The 14,865-nt window shown below is 46.3% G+C and overlaps 1 protein-coding gene across 1 annotated transcript in view; it reads left to right on the top strand.

Annotated features, from left to right (window-relative positions):
* Positions 1–9,391, top strand: part of LOC126522529 (cytochrome P450 3A21-like) — a 38,290-nt gene extending 28,899 nt beyond the window's left edge. The window contains exons 3-4 of the mRNA XM_055066655.2: positions 4,365–4,579; positions 8,066–9,391. Of these exons, the coding sequence (XP_054922630.2) occupies positions 4,365–4,579; positions 8,066–9,091 (1,241 nt within the window). The 3' untranslated portion in view covers positions 9,092–9,391. The remainder of the gene's footprint in view (positions 1–4,364; positions 4,580–8,065) is intronic.
* The last annotated feature ends 5,474 nt before the right edge of the window (positions 9,392–14,865 follow it).

Here is a 14,865-nt window from a genome sequence, read left to right as displayed (position 1 = left end):
TAATGTTCGACGTATCGTTTTTTTTTTTATTTCGGCATGTTGTTTTTCCACACACATTTTCTTGGATCATTTCTTTCAACGTTTGCGCCGCATTTGACTGAGGTTGTCAAGTCAGCGGTACACAGCAAAAATGTTTACCTATAGGGTTCAAAAATGGCTTTTCGCACTGGCATTTGAGGTGTAAAAATAAAAGCATCCTATAATGCGAACAACACTCTTCAGGGAACGCTTTCGGCTGAATTAAATGCAAAGTGATGATGCGCCCTACTCTTATTTATTTTTGAACGACACAATATCAAATCAGTGGACAAACAACTCATTTTAAAATAAGTCGCAGGAAAAGAAAGCATAAAGGTGGATTTGAAAACAGCAACTTCGCTAAAAAAGTCGGGCACATCATTCGCTATGCCGCGCGGCAGCCACGTTGTTGGAGTGGCCCAGATATTGGTTACTACACACAGAATTTTTCTCAGAAACGTCTGCGGTGTTCTCTTGCAACTCCTGCACGGTCCAAAGCGGAGCGAACCTCATAATACTAGAGTTGATCGTAGGTGGCAAGAAACGTGACATTGGTTTGCCATGTTCCACGGCCGTGGAGTATGAATGCTTTCGCATCGCGAGCGGGTCTTGGCATAGCGCCTTTTTTCGTTCGCTCAGTCTGTCACTATAAAATTTTGCTTAGCAGAAATTTATGTCCAGGTGAATTCTAACGCATGGTTTTAGGAGTATACTGAAGGCGTGTTTCCTGCCATGTAAGCTTTGTTGAATGGACAGAGTTGTTGGAGCATCCTATGCAGTTTGACGCACGTGTGGCTAGGCCGTTTGGCGTGTCTCACACTGCGCGTACTTCGCGAAGGATTAGAGCCTGGCTTTGTAAGCACTGGAACGCTAAGTGTGAGAGTGAAAGAACAGATTTCTTTGATTCTGCAGGCAGACTCCTCGTGCTACGATAATAAACTTATTGATACACTTGTCAGAGGGAATATTGGCGAATTAACAATTTCTACACATCGTAATAAGCTGTGTAGACGACAGGCGGCGATGTTTATTTGTCCCATGAACCGCTGGAAATGCCTGATATGTCTATGTTCCAACTGGCTCAGTTTTCTGCTTTAGCACTAAGACAGAAGGCATATACGAGCATTGATCGACGTCCGCGTGTTTCTACTGGCATCTTTCATCGGTCTCGCGATGGTCTTAATGCAGATCTCGCCCAAAGGTACAGCGCTTATTGTAGAATTAAAGGTGATTCTTCAGGTCCTCTTGGGGTTTTTAGGAACAGGAAGGGCCGTTAATTTTACGCTATGCTGAACATTCATCCGCACAAGTGGGAGGAGCTGTGGTTAGGTAAGTACTTCACAAACACTAATATGGAGTAGTCAAAATGCTTAGAAATTTGGTAAACTGGATGGGTCTTCCCTCTTTCCTAACGCCTTTAGTTGAGAGGCAGTCATGTATACATATGTACACAAGCTCGCCGCTCAGCCATCTTCGTGATGTGGCTATTCAGGACTCTGAAGTATGAAACTGACCTCCCTCTGCCTGGTATTTTTAAACAGAAGACTTAATTCTCCTGCCACGTATCAACTAAGCCACGCTAACGGGTTTTCGAATTGCGATATCTTTACAAACGGCAGTCTACACTACTTTTTAACCAAAACCAACTCATAGCCTCTTTTCGCGGTGAGATGCGCTGCCGACCTCAGCTATGTACACTGAAAGTTTGTTGATTCCCTATCGATATTTATTTTTTCGTTGCACCATGCCTCTCGAAAAAACTTGCGCCTCAATGCATCGGAATCGTTTCGTCCCCAACAAAACGCGTCGGATGTGCACAAAAAAAAAAAAAAAAACGAAGCTGTGGCACTAGTGCTGTTCATCTAAACCGTTAATAAGATATCGATGCACACAGTTGATAAACACGACGGTTTCTCCTTCGTGGTTGGATTCTTGCTTCAATGTGGGGACTGATATTGTGCAATGCTGACGGTATGTGCGTGCGTTGTCAAAACGGAGGTCATAGATGATTGGCAAGTTGAACGCAAGGAGGTGATACCGATACAAGTGAAACGTGAGAACTGGATGAAAGCTTTAATTGCTTGCAAAGTTAAGCAATGAAAACGAAGGTACAAAAGCGATGAAACAGCACGTAGAGCAGTGAATCAGCGGCAGCTTTGAGATAGAGCCCCCCGAGAGTCCTTTTGTGTCAGCTTTGGCCGGTATGCTGTGAAAATGTGCTGTAGCAATGAGTACCGACTTCGTAAACACACCATTTATTTTTCCTGTGCTTGGTGAAATTGTTTCGATAAACTATTTGCCTAGCTCTTATGTTTATTGAATCAATAAACAATAATGAATGATGTATCTACGTAGCCAAAGCACATTTCGTGTTTCAGTATATTCTTCTTTATTAGCTGCGAAATATGGGAAGTGTGGCCACAGAAATGACTGCCTATCCCAAGATGCTACCTCAGAAAAAGAAGAGAGAGTGTTGCGAAACCACAAAGCACAGTCATTACAAACACTAACAAAGTAATTGCATGAATCGTCTAAAATGTAGCGAAGAAAAAAAAGGTTGCAAGAGTACACAAACAGCACAGCCCAAACATGAGTAGGGCAGAGGATTTGAATACAGAGAATTTTTCTTAATGCACAGATATTACTATCCACAGAGAAGCTGTCAAGTCACTGTCCACGAGAAAATTGAGTACAACCTTAAGCGCTAATCTCTGTTTGTTAGGACGCGACCAGGGTCCAAGCACCGCTTTCTTCACAGGGAATGGGTGCCTAGCTAAATCGCTCAGGCGGCTGCGAATGACATCCCGCTCCTGATGACGCTGGTATGGGTGCTCAACGAGACAACAGAAACTTCCGCGGCGCCACAGTGAGTGCCCTCAGATGACACCATTTTTCTTTACACGCTTCAGGAAGTAGGGTGTGTAGGCCACTTCGAGGCGTAAGCACCGTAAGAGGGCTTCCTTTTGTGCGTTCGATCTGGATGCTTACAGAAGAGCGAAGCCGAAGGTCTGTGATGTAAAACAACGACGTCGTCGTACAATCATCAATCAAAGCGCAAGTTCAGAAATCATCGCGCGCCTTCTGTGCTCACAGTTTCCATGGCATTTATTTGGTCTGGAAAAAAATACAAATTAGCTTAAAATTTTTGCCTCAACAACCCTTAACGTGTTCTATATTTTCCTCGCAAAACATTTTCTATTGTCGCGAAAATAGTAGTTCGTTACAGACTTTTTTATGGATAAAGCAAATAAGTATACTTTACTTTGTTTGAAGAAAAATTACGCCTCCATAGTAAAAAAAAGTACTTGCAGGTATAGCCTACACAAATATTTTTCAACGATTATTGTTTTGTACTAGGGAAGCTAGCGCTGCCGTGAAGTTCAAACTTCAATGAAGCTGACGTGGCAAAACATAGTACATCAGGAATATTTTGTGGGGACTATTATTCACGTCACAGTAAACAAGCGTACACCATGCAATGAGATCTGAAGTGACATGCCAATTTTGCGCCACAGCAGCACCCTGCACACACGACGTCGACTGTGTCGCCCACTGTGTCCCGGCGCGATTTCATGTTTAGTTCGTTCGCTCAATTTCTTGCGTTCGTTGCTTTAGATACTGCCCTAATGTTCTAGTACTGTCCATGGCATTCATACTGCCCTAATGTCTTAGTACTATCCATGGCATTCATACTGTCCATGGACGTCTTGCCCTAGCTCATAAAAGTGCACCGCACTGCGAAGACACCACTGAACAAAGGCGAGAGAGAAAAGACACATTACAACGTCTCTTGTTATTTGTAGTTAAATTGCGTTGCGCGCAATAGCCTGGCAACGTTTATTTAAGGAACCGTTTGTCACTTACCTAATTATTTTATTTTGTAGATTTCCACGCATAAATAAATAACGAGCCTTTCAAGTAATTCAGCTCCGTAATATCTACAGCGCAAGACTCTTGCGCAGGGCTAGTTGATTCTGGCGACAGAACCAGAAATAACCGAAGAGGACAGACAGATGGGCATCCGCCCTGTCCGTGTATGGGAACCTCTCTTGATCATGCATCTGTGGTCGTGTAATATCATGCGTTTAGCCGTGTTGATTTTGCGCCACAAGCCCATTTAATAAACAATAATTAGTAATATCACATTAGCCCGCTCATGGGACATTGTGGTTTGCTGTAACGTTCGCCTTTTGCAGTATTCCAACTATGTAGGCTCATCATCTGCATGCCCTCCTCAACCCCAGCCACACTGTTTCTGCCCTATATGCAATTTATTAGCTTCGCGATATCGAAGCTTCAGTCTTCAGTCTACGAAAATGTCATTTGTGGTGCTCTCGTGTTCGCAGGAGATGAATGGAAGGGCCTCCGCGGCATGCTGAACCCAAGTTTCACGTCGGCCAAGATAAAACACATGCTCGACACCATTCACCAGTGTACTGACATCACCACAGACATCCTCCGTGAATGCCTGTCGACTGATGGACACGCCACCGTCAATATTTCGGCGATCTCCCAGGGCTTTTCTTTGGACATCATCACCAAGTGTGCCCTCGGCTGGCAGGTACGGCCATGGCGTCTCATGGCCATAACGTTGCGCCTTATTCCTTGAGCATCTTCTCCCGAAGATGATGCTTGCGTGCTTAAATCGTTAGTGCGACGAATGGTACACCTAAGAAACAACAGGGTCATGCATGGCGAAGCTGCCAAGGGAGCGCTTTTGACGCGCGACACCTAAAGAGACTACTATAGTTCTTTTTCTTCGATCCTTCATGCGAGCCCGAAGAATTGTTCGTGCACTTATTGGGCCAGTTGGATAGCGAGCTATAGCTGAGAGGAGGACAGCACAACTATGCTAACGATTGCACAAAGCATGCATTCAGCGTTACACCCGCGGAACGTAACTTGCGCAACGCATCGAACGTTTATTCGAGAAGCAGCCTAAAACGCCTTTTCAGAGTATGCATGTATCTGAACGAGTGGCGTTTGTATAGGTTAATAAGGAAATGCTGCGAGCATATCTTACTGGTAAAAAATGTAAATAGAGCGAACGTGAGAGAGAGCGAAGACACCACCTCTCTCTCTTTTTTGTTTCGGGTTCCGTTATTTTTAATATTACCTGAAAAAAAAAAGAAACGATAAAGCGGTAAGCCATGCGAACAGAATATGGAGAACGGCCCAATCTAGCGATTGTATTGAAGCACACGCCACGCGTTTATCTTTACGCTCCCTTCCTCGTATATTCGTGATAAGTGTTGAAAAAAAAAATATATTCTCGACGCACACATCATCAAAATTTGACGCACTAAAACGGTTCGCAGTAAGGTGGCGGTGCTTTTCCGAATATGTCTTTTTGCCGCCGACACCTTGGATAATTTTTTTTTTATATTTCGCGAAAATCCGCTCTTTCAGTTGTCGCGATAAGAATCTTACTGTTATCGCAACCACTTGCCCGGGCGGACGCCGTGTGGAAATGTTGCAGTTCCCGTGCCTGCAAAGGCGCCGTTTTTCCACGCAATCGCCACTTAAATACTGTGCAGATTTCATACAGCAAACGTCGCCATGTACTTTCAGCCTGAGTATACTAGACTCGATTATGATCCCGGGCTGTACGACTTTATTTTTCTTGCGCCTGTGATCACTGCTCAGACATGAGAGCCCATATACACAAGAAGCTTGTATGCCAGAAATATTACTAAGGGCAAATTACAGCAAATTACAGGCGAACAGCGCTTACGAAAGAAAGCTTTTGGGAATTCGACCCCCTGATTTATGTCTATAGTAATCCAGTTTCGATTAGCAGTCAGGCGTGACTTGACGGTACGCAGACTAACATTCCTTAACGCATTTTATCGGCCACTTTTTTTTTTTTATTAAAGTCAAAATATTCAAGTTTCGACTGGCACTCCCAACATGACTTAAACGGTTGCAGACTAGTTCAACAGCTACCTGCTTCAAGGGATACTAAAGAGAAAGGTGATTTCTTCTGTACAGTAAGTTACTCTTCCACAATACCAAAAACACCTCTATTACGGCAAGAAGACCCTTGATAACCCGCCATGGTTGCCCAGTGGCTATGGTGTTGGGCTGCTGAGCACGAGTGCGGGATCGAATCCCGGCCACGGCGGCCGCATTTCGATGGAGGCTAAATGCGAAAACACCCGTGCACTTAGATTTAGGTGCACGTTATAGAACCCCAGGTGGTCAAAATTTAAGGAGTCCTCGACTACGGCGTGCCTCGTAATTAGACAGTGGTTTTGGCACGAAAAACCCCATAATTTAATTTTTTAAGACCCTTGATAAGCTCGAAAAAAGCTTGAGACGGAAAGACGGGTGGCGAGACCGTCTTGAAGTTCCCGCACCAGCTGAACGTGAAGTGACGGATTCTACAGTGTCTGCTAAGGCCCACTTAAGACAAAGCTTTAGCTCCAGGCTTCCCACCTAAATAGATCGGAAAGGAGAAATCGTTTTTGTCGAAAGCACTGCACCATATTTCATGAGGTTTATCGCATGTAAACGAAAAAGGTAAAATCTAGTGACTGTTGGTAGCGAACGTTTTATTTAGGCCGTCAATCTCTTTATAAAAATTGCTGTAACTTGCAAATTTTCAGGAAAAGAAACTAGCAAGTTTAGAATTCTCTACCTGCCGAATGAAAAAGGATATCGCGATTCTGTAAATTGCGTTTGTTACTACACCTAAAGTGGATAGATTTGTTTTATTATACAATGTTCTCAAATATACCACTAATATCTGAATAGGACTTTTACAAAACCCAAATTTTAGTTGTCGTTCACATGACTACGCATGACGGAGAGTGAGGATCGACGCAAAGCTCCTCCCTGACGAAACGCGGCTGTTGCGTACGGCGTTTAGTCTGGCGACGGGGCGGAGGCATAGGCAAAGATGATAACTGTTCCCCTTCCCCTCTCGGCTTGCGAAATCTGTATATGACAGCGCGCTGGGCCGGGCAGTTGTGTCTCTTGATTTCAATAAAATTTGATATAGTTGGAAATCAGCAGTCATTTTATTTGCTTAGCCCAGGCAAGGACCATGCCCGGTCGTCTAGTCACCACTACGCACGCGCACTGCCCTCCGGCTTCGCCGCTCGCGTCATTATGTGGGCATGGCAGCTGCCCCCATCGTTATAGGCTGCGCGGTCGCGTATTACGACAATGGTTCCTGGTTCTTCGATTTTGAAATTTTGCCAGCCGAGAGGGGAAGGGGACAGTTATCATCTTTGCCGATGCCTCCACCCCGTTGTCAGACTAAACGCCACACGCAACAAGCACGTCACATCAGGGAGGAGCTTTGCGCCGATCCCAACTCTCTTGCATGCATGATCATTCGAACCATGCGAAAGAGAATTAAAATTTGGGGTCGGATATCTCGGAGCACAGACATGCTTGAAGAATTCTTCCAACTGATACTGTGCGGAAACACGACTGCCTCCAACTTTTCAATACAAACATACCCACTTACTGCAGTCAACAAAAAGGGAAATATTCAATTTTCGCTAGTTGGGCTGCTGACAGCGATAATTATCATCTCACTTTGTGTCTCCCTGGGCACATGTTTGCACAGGTGCTCTTCGCGTGCCTCCCAGTGCCTAACATTAAGAAAACCATAAAGCTTAATTTTGAACACCCTGTATATGAGAATGCCAAAGCCAGCGTCCGCCACCGCGGAACGGCGTGGTCCCAACGTACGGCCTCACATAAAACAGCTCCGATGCTGATTTTTCTTGTTGAATGAAAGACACGGTGTCGAACACCACCTCCGCAAGGCTTATCGAAGGTATCAGAGTTGTGTTCACTGTTGAGACCCCCGCTCAGTAAATAGTGAAAATAGAACTTTCTAGGTTTCACCATCCATTGAAAAGAAAGCATGTCTGCACCTTGTGTACCCCTCAATTAAGCTTACGATAGGAGTATTGTGTGTCGACGGTGCCTTGAATGTCACCAATTTAGGGAGTGCTAAACTATGGAGAATCTTACATTTCGAAACAGACTTCGTATGTGTAGGCCTTCGCGAAGTACGTATTTTTGACAGTCCATAGTACTGTCAGAAAAAAAAAACCTGTCTTTCGTATTTTTCTGCCAACAGTCAGATTGCCAGCGGAACAAAGACGATCCTGTCATCAAGACACTTGCGAAGATCCTCACTGACTCTGGAAACTGGATCAACGACGTGTGCATAGTGACCCCTATTCTTGGAGCCATCGTGTCGTATATTTTTCCTTTGCTTAGCTACGGAAAGCTGTTTGCTCGCATAGAGAAAGACCTTCAGCGACTGCTTCAGTCGCGCAAGAGGACAACAGCCACCGCGTCTGACATCGTTCAGCTCATGCTGGAAGTCCAGAGAAGCAGCTCGGCTGTTGACAAAGAAGACAATGACGCATGTGCAAGGACACCGTGCAACGTCAAGCTGAAGCCCAGTTTCATCACAGACAGGCACGTCGTGTCGAACTGCTTCGTCTTCCTAGGGGCCGGATTCGACACCACGGCGAGTACGCTGGCGTTTCTTCTTTACGAATTGGCGAGACACCCAGATGAACAGCGGCGACTCTACGACGACCTAGTGGCCGCGTTTCCTGACCATGAAAGACTCGCGTATGACGAACTACAAACGCTGAAGCGCTTCGATGCGGTCATCAATGAGTGCCTGCGGTTATACCCCCCTCTCGTGTTGACCACGGCCCGTGTGTGTCAAGTGGACACTCGTGTGGCGACGGGCCACGTGATACCGCGTGGCTCACACGTCATCCTCCCGACATGGAACGTGCTCCACGACTCGAATCTGTGGGTCGACCCGTACAAGTTTGATCCGGACCGCTTCATCGAGAGGCCTGATTCTGGAGCTGTCTTAGCATCGGCGCTCTCCTTTGGTATCGGGCCGCGAGAGTGTATCGGCAAGCGTCTGGCGCTGCTCGAGCTTAAAGTCGCCTTGTCTAAGCTTATTAGAAGGTTCAAGTTTAGCGTTTCCAGTGAGACGCAGGTGTCCTTGAAGTTCAAGGTTCCCTTAGTGAGTCTAATGCTGGAGCGTGATATTGTGCTTCGTGTTGACTTACGGACGTGAGCAACAATAAGTAAGAGTGTAAAATATGAAAATTAAGTTGCTCCTCTGGACAACCTGAACTCTCTTTCTCTAAAAGTCACAACCCGTAATCAACTGCCATAAAAGTTGCTCTGTTAGACATTAAAATAGTCTTGGATCGCCAAGCTGTAACTCTGTTTAGCGCTAACTACACCACATTTAAACCATAACTCTCGGAGTTACGAGGTGCCCTCACGAGCTTTCCTCTTTCGTAAGCCGTGCTATGAAAATTTGTCACAACTGTTCAGGTGCCTTCTCTAATAAAATAAATATCGCATGACATTACGTTTCAACATTAAAAATAAGTTGTATCTTGAAATTCTATGGGCGGGTCAGTATTATAACCGCATTTCGCGCTTTTGAAGCGACGCGACTTATCTGGTTGCTGCTCCAGAGCGGACTTCACAGTGCCTTTTTCAACCCTTTCATTTGTATTTTTACCAGTGCAAATTGTTAATGCGTCATTTGCATCAGTATGCGTACTTGTGTATACGGCGGCACTATGTGGGCTTTATGTTCACTGCGGCGCTCCGAAACACACCTACTGACATTAAAGCGTCCCTATATGGCTCGCTTCCATACCAAAAGTGACGGGCCTACATGGCTATTTCCTCGAGGAACCCACGACTGTGCTTTCCAAGTGGCCCTAAAAAGGTGTAAACATTAACAAACAAAAGCGGCATATTTCTACTTTCTGGGTGCTTGCATGTTCTGTGTGCATGCTGTGGTATCCTGTGTATCATATATGCCTTCCTCGCGGTATTTTAGAAGCATTGCTGGAGTGAAAGAAGCATAGGACATGGCCGCATGAACATATTTGCATTGCAGACGTCGATTACTCCAACCATGGCAACCACCCATGGCGTGGAGTGGCCATATTACATTGCTGATTATCGGAAGAAAAAAAAAAGACTTGTCTTGGGCCACATTTGTGAGGTATAAGCACCCTGTACACAAATTATCTTCTTCAATATATTTGTAAAACAGCGTGGCATAAAAGTTCAATCAACCTGTTAAAATGTACGGCGCTCTTTCAATTGTGACAAAACGTACGCGGCCGAATATCATGCTTGTTCAGCTTTGCGACTCGAACGCCATTTGTGAAACATTTAGGGCCGCTCACTGAAGTACATTCAGCGTGTCAAGATTAAGCGCTGCCCCAACTGCGTATACTAATAATAATTAAAATAACAATAATAATAATAATAATAATAATAATAATAATAATAATAATAATAATAGCTTAATTTAGATCAATATAACAAGACTGTCTTCCCACGTCTGGGTCCTTAGCCACACTCTAGTTATGAATCCATGCTGTTTATAAGTGAAAAGAAACGATTCAGGCACATGCACAATCTTTTTTTTATTAAACGTCAGGAGCCTTGTGGGGGGAAAAAAGAAAAGGAACGCAACGGAAGAAAAGCAATCAAACAAAAGCCAATAAACAGTGATGCAGACAGTCGCAGGAGCGAAAAGCCACGGCCCCTGGCGGTGGTCGGGGCCGTGCACTGGCTGCCCGACGTATGGGTAGCCAGCACATCTGAGCTTATATGAAAGTTAATCCGTAGTGCCCCACTACGGCGTGCCTCACAACTGTACTGTCGCGCAGTACTGACTGTTAACTACAGTGGCACGACGCAACTTACGAAGCTAACTGTTTAGTGGACGAACCTGAGTCCAGCAAAGCAAGTAGCACAATAGCGGCGAGCAGACTCGTCGGATACATGGCTCATTGACCCTTCCAGCGATATCGCCTCATACTTGCGTAAGTTCCAAAATGTTAGACCGCTATCGTATGCGCAATATGATTACATGTACAAGGCTCGGCGAAAAACATAGCCAACAAACGCACCGGTAGCACAGGAAAATAAAGAAAAGCAATCCAAAAGTAATGACTGCGTTCATTGCATGTCCTTAAGTCGAGTTATACGCCTGCTGCGGGACAGAGTTTATCGGCCCACAAAACGGAAACGCTGATCAGATACCGAAAAACCTTGACATGCCAATGAGCAGGATGGTCCAGGAAGGAGATGCACACAACGTGCTTGTCGAATCAGGTGCGCGCTTCAATGTGATGCTTGCGATAACGGCAGACAGCCGGAAGCGGCTGTGTGGACGAGCAGGGGCGCGATCGGAGATCGCTGTTCGGAGCGCACGTTATGTTATGCCGTGCGCAATTGGCATAGGCCGCGCCGACTTCACGCGGCTGGCGCGTTGGTTGTTTATTCTATGGTGGAACCACGATGTGTATGAAGCGGCCAGCGAGCTGAATGGCAGGTGTGGTGGTTCCGATGCGGAGTGAAATTACGGTTCGCAAATGGCATACATCTATTTTACTGCAAAGTTATATTATGCGCGTTCCAAATTATTACCGTCTTACTTATCAATTCTTATGTTTAAGAAAGTTGCCATAATATTTACCTCGCATAATGAACGCACCCCGCAACTTTGCTTCGGTATATTAGAAAAAGAAAAGTGTGTTCATTACGTGGGTATATAAGGTAAACCTTGTAAGCCTGTGTGTTTAAGTGAGAATTGTGGTGCAGTTCTTGTTCTGGTCGGTAAGTAGCCACAAATCTGTCATCAGCGATTGATTCCCACATTGCTTAGCGGCTACCTAATCCACACTGCCAGCCAATTTCGTAAAACAAGGCATTACTGTACAAGATGACGCCATATCACCTACATCTCCGGCGTTGGCCACTCACGCCTTTCTTTCTTTCTTTCATTGCAAGCACGCTCTACTTTGAGCGTTATTTCAGTACTCACGGCTTGAAACTGAGTTTGCTGAGCCAACGCCAGGTGGTGCAGACTCGCGTGCAAGAAGACGGCAGGCAACCATGACAGAAATGCGTGGTGGACAGCGCGCAAGCAGAGGGAGAGTGAGTGGCGCGCGTGGCAAGGTCAACAGCTGTGGGCACAGAAGGGCAGACATTGCGATTGAAGTCCTTTAGTGAGAAAGTGGCCACGGCAAAGCGAGCCGCATATACTGCGGCAGAACGAAACCCGGAGCCAAGGGTCCCACCAGACTAAATAATACATACTTTGCAGATTTGACAAGTGGGGGCTTGTGCGGCCAGACCAGCACGAATCGCCAACAAAGCAAGCCGCCGGTGCAGCTTCGTGGCCTCTGCTCCCACCTTCAATCGTCCAACTGTTGGCTAAGAAAGCTGGGAGCCAATGGAAATGGAGAAACTTACGGCTGAAATAAACCAAATTTGGCCACCACGCTGCTCGGCGACATGGTTAGGCCTAACGAGACAGCTGGAGTAGACGACGCGGGGCCAGATCTCAATCTCAAAGGTGCGCCTCTCCCACTTTCGAAGGACATTGGCTACCAAGACGCACACTCGCAGCAGGATTTGCTGGAGAGGTACACTAGGAATTGCGACATTTCGAGCATTCCCAGAGACCGCTGCTTGCAGCTGATCCGAGCAGCATCGGAAGGGCCCACCAAACAATGGTGGCGCTTTTCCGGCGGGTACTCTGCTTAGTAGGCGTTCATGTTGGAATTTACAGAGGAGTTTACCACCATCGACTACAAGTTCAAACTGAAGGCGGAGTTGCATCAAGCAATTCATGCACGTCATAATCGAATACTATGACCGCATAGCGGAGCCCGTCTCGGATACCGAGAAAGTAGAACGTTTACGAACACAAATGCATCCAACCTTGAAGAACTTGACAGCCAGCATGACCTTCGCAGACCTGCAAGAAATGCCAAAGCCAGCCAGACCTATCATGACCTGCACGTGGCATTGCCTGTGTTGTGCACTACCGCGAATTTCACGAATGGCAGCTGATCTTGCTTCATCGACTCGTCCGTGCACACCACGGCAGCCACCCTCCATTTGTGGCTTTGAAGCCAAAAGAAAGGAATTCTTTATGGGTGCATTTAGGATTTGCTGCACCAAGAGCTCACTGAGCCCAGCTCCTGTCCATGGGCCAGCGTCCTTGTGTTAGTGCTGAAGAAAACGGGTGGATATCCCTTCCCTGTAGATTTACAGGCCCTTGAATGCAAACACAATGCACCATTCAGACTTGGTCCTTGCCCAGCTTGGCCATGCCAGATGATTCACATGCCTTGACATTGTTCAAGTGTTTTTTTCGAGTGACAGTTGCCCCCGAAGATGACCCAAGGGCTGCGTTCCTGTGCCATAGGTGAGTGTTCCAATTTAAGCTAATGCCAAATGGAGCAGTGGGCGGACTGGCAACATTTCATTCTCTCATAGACAAGGTGTTGGAAGTCATGAAATAGGACTACTGCATGCCACTTCTTGATGATATACTAATTTATTCAGGTACCTTTGAGGACCACCTGCAACATATTGCTGAGTGATTGTACAGAATTTGCTCGACAGGTCTGGCAATCCTAACAAAGGGGCATTCTGCGAACAGGTATTGAAGTTCCTGCGACACAATCTCACCATTGATATGTCAACCCGATCCGTAGAAGGTGCGAGCAGTTTCAGAATTTCCATTCCCCCAAAAGGGTCAAGGAGTTGCAAAATGTTTGGGCTTGGCGGAGTACTACAGAAACTTGATTCCCGGGTTCTCCAACAAGGCCAAGCCCCTCACAGCTCTCTTCAAGGAGCCCACTGCGTTTGGGGTGCTGAGCAACAGACATCATTCGAGACTTTGAAGGTAATGTTGGCGGGAGACATGGCTCTGGTGTTGCCCGGTCTGAACATGCCGTTCATGATACATACAGACACCAGTAGCACTGGCATAGCGGCAGTGTCGTTACAGGAGGTCAAAGGCCAACTCCGGCCAGTGTCATTTATGAGCAGAACGCTCGGCGCAGCTGAAAAGAACCACAATGTCCGGGAACGGCAGTGTCTCGCACTGGTGTGGGCTGTTTATAAATTTCGGCCAGATATTGATTTTACTTCATTTGAGGTGCATTGTGAACATGCATCCATGGCTAAGATGTTCAGTATGCACATCATGCAGAATCTGACGTTGTGTGTTGAGATTGCAAGGTTCAAATGGACCATAATGCATCACAGAGGGCGTGCCAACATGCCAGTTAACGCAATAAACAGGTGTACGATCGTTTCCTGGGGATCTTCTCAGCACTGTTAGACAGAGGGCTGATTTCCCATTAAAATACAAGATCACAAGAACTGTACTTGCTTTGAAATGGCAGCAGCTGTTGACTGGCTTGATGTGTCCCCCCTCACTAAGAGTGCAAACTTCGGCTTGAAACAACGCAAAAACCAATTGTTGCAAGAACTACTGCAGTAGCTGGAGACTGGATTCCTACCTGACGACCCCACAGTCGAAGAAAATACGGGACCTATCTAATGACAACGGAATAATAAACAATAGTATTCTCATTTGCAAAGTCGGTGAGCGGAAGGTCGTTCAGCTTTCCCAACGCCTGGGGGACATGGCACAGAAAATAGAGCATGATTAACCCCTGAGTGAACATGCAGGCTTCTTTAAAGCTTGTAATTATGCGCAAAACTGCTTCACATGGCTCGGAATCCGCTAAGACGCTCACCTTTCTCACTAATTGTGGCGCTGGATTAACAACCAAGTTCGCCCCTCTTCTGCCCGCATTGCGCTCAACACCTGCCGGCTCAAGGATCCGGCGACAGGGAAACAGAAAGGCCTTGTAAATGCAGACAAGCTCAGCCTTTACCATGCGCCTTGGAAGCCCTCTCCATACGATATGGGGGGAGAGGCTCTATGCGGGCGCCGAGCCGACGCAAGGTGGCGTAGGCCCTAGTTTCGGATAAAGTCCCTCA

The sequence above is a fragment of the Dermacentor andersoni genome, chromosome 6 (genome assembly GCF_023375885.2).
Source record: "Dermacentor andersoni chromosome 6, qqDerAnde1_hic_scaffold, whole genome shotgun sequence".
NCBI lineage: Eukaryota > Metazoa > Arthropoda > Arachnida > Ixodida > Ixodidae > Dermacentor > Dermacentor andersoni.
Note: the sequence above shows the minus strand (reverse complement) of the source record. Positions and strands in the feature narration are given on the sequence as shown.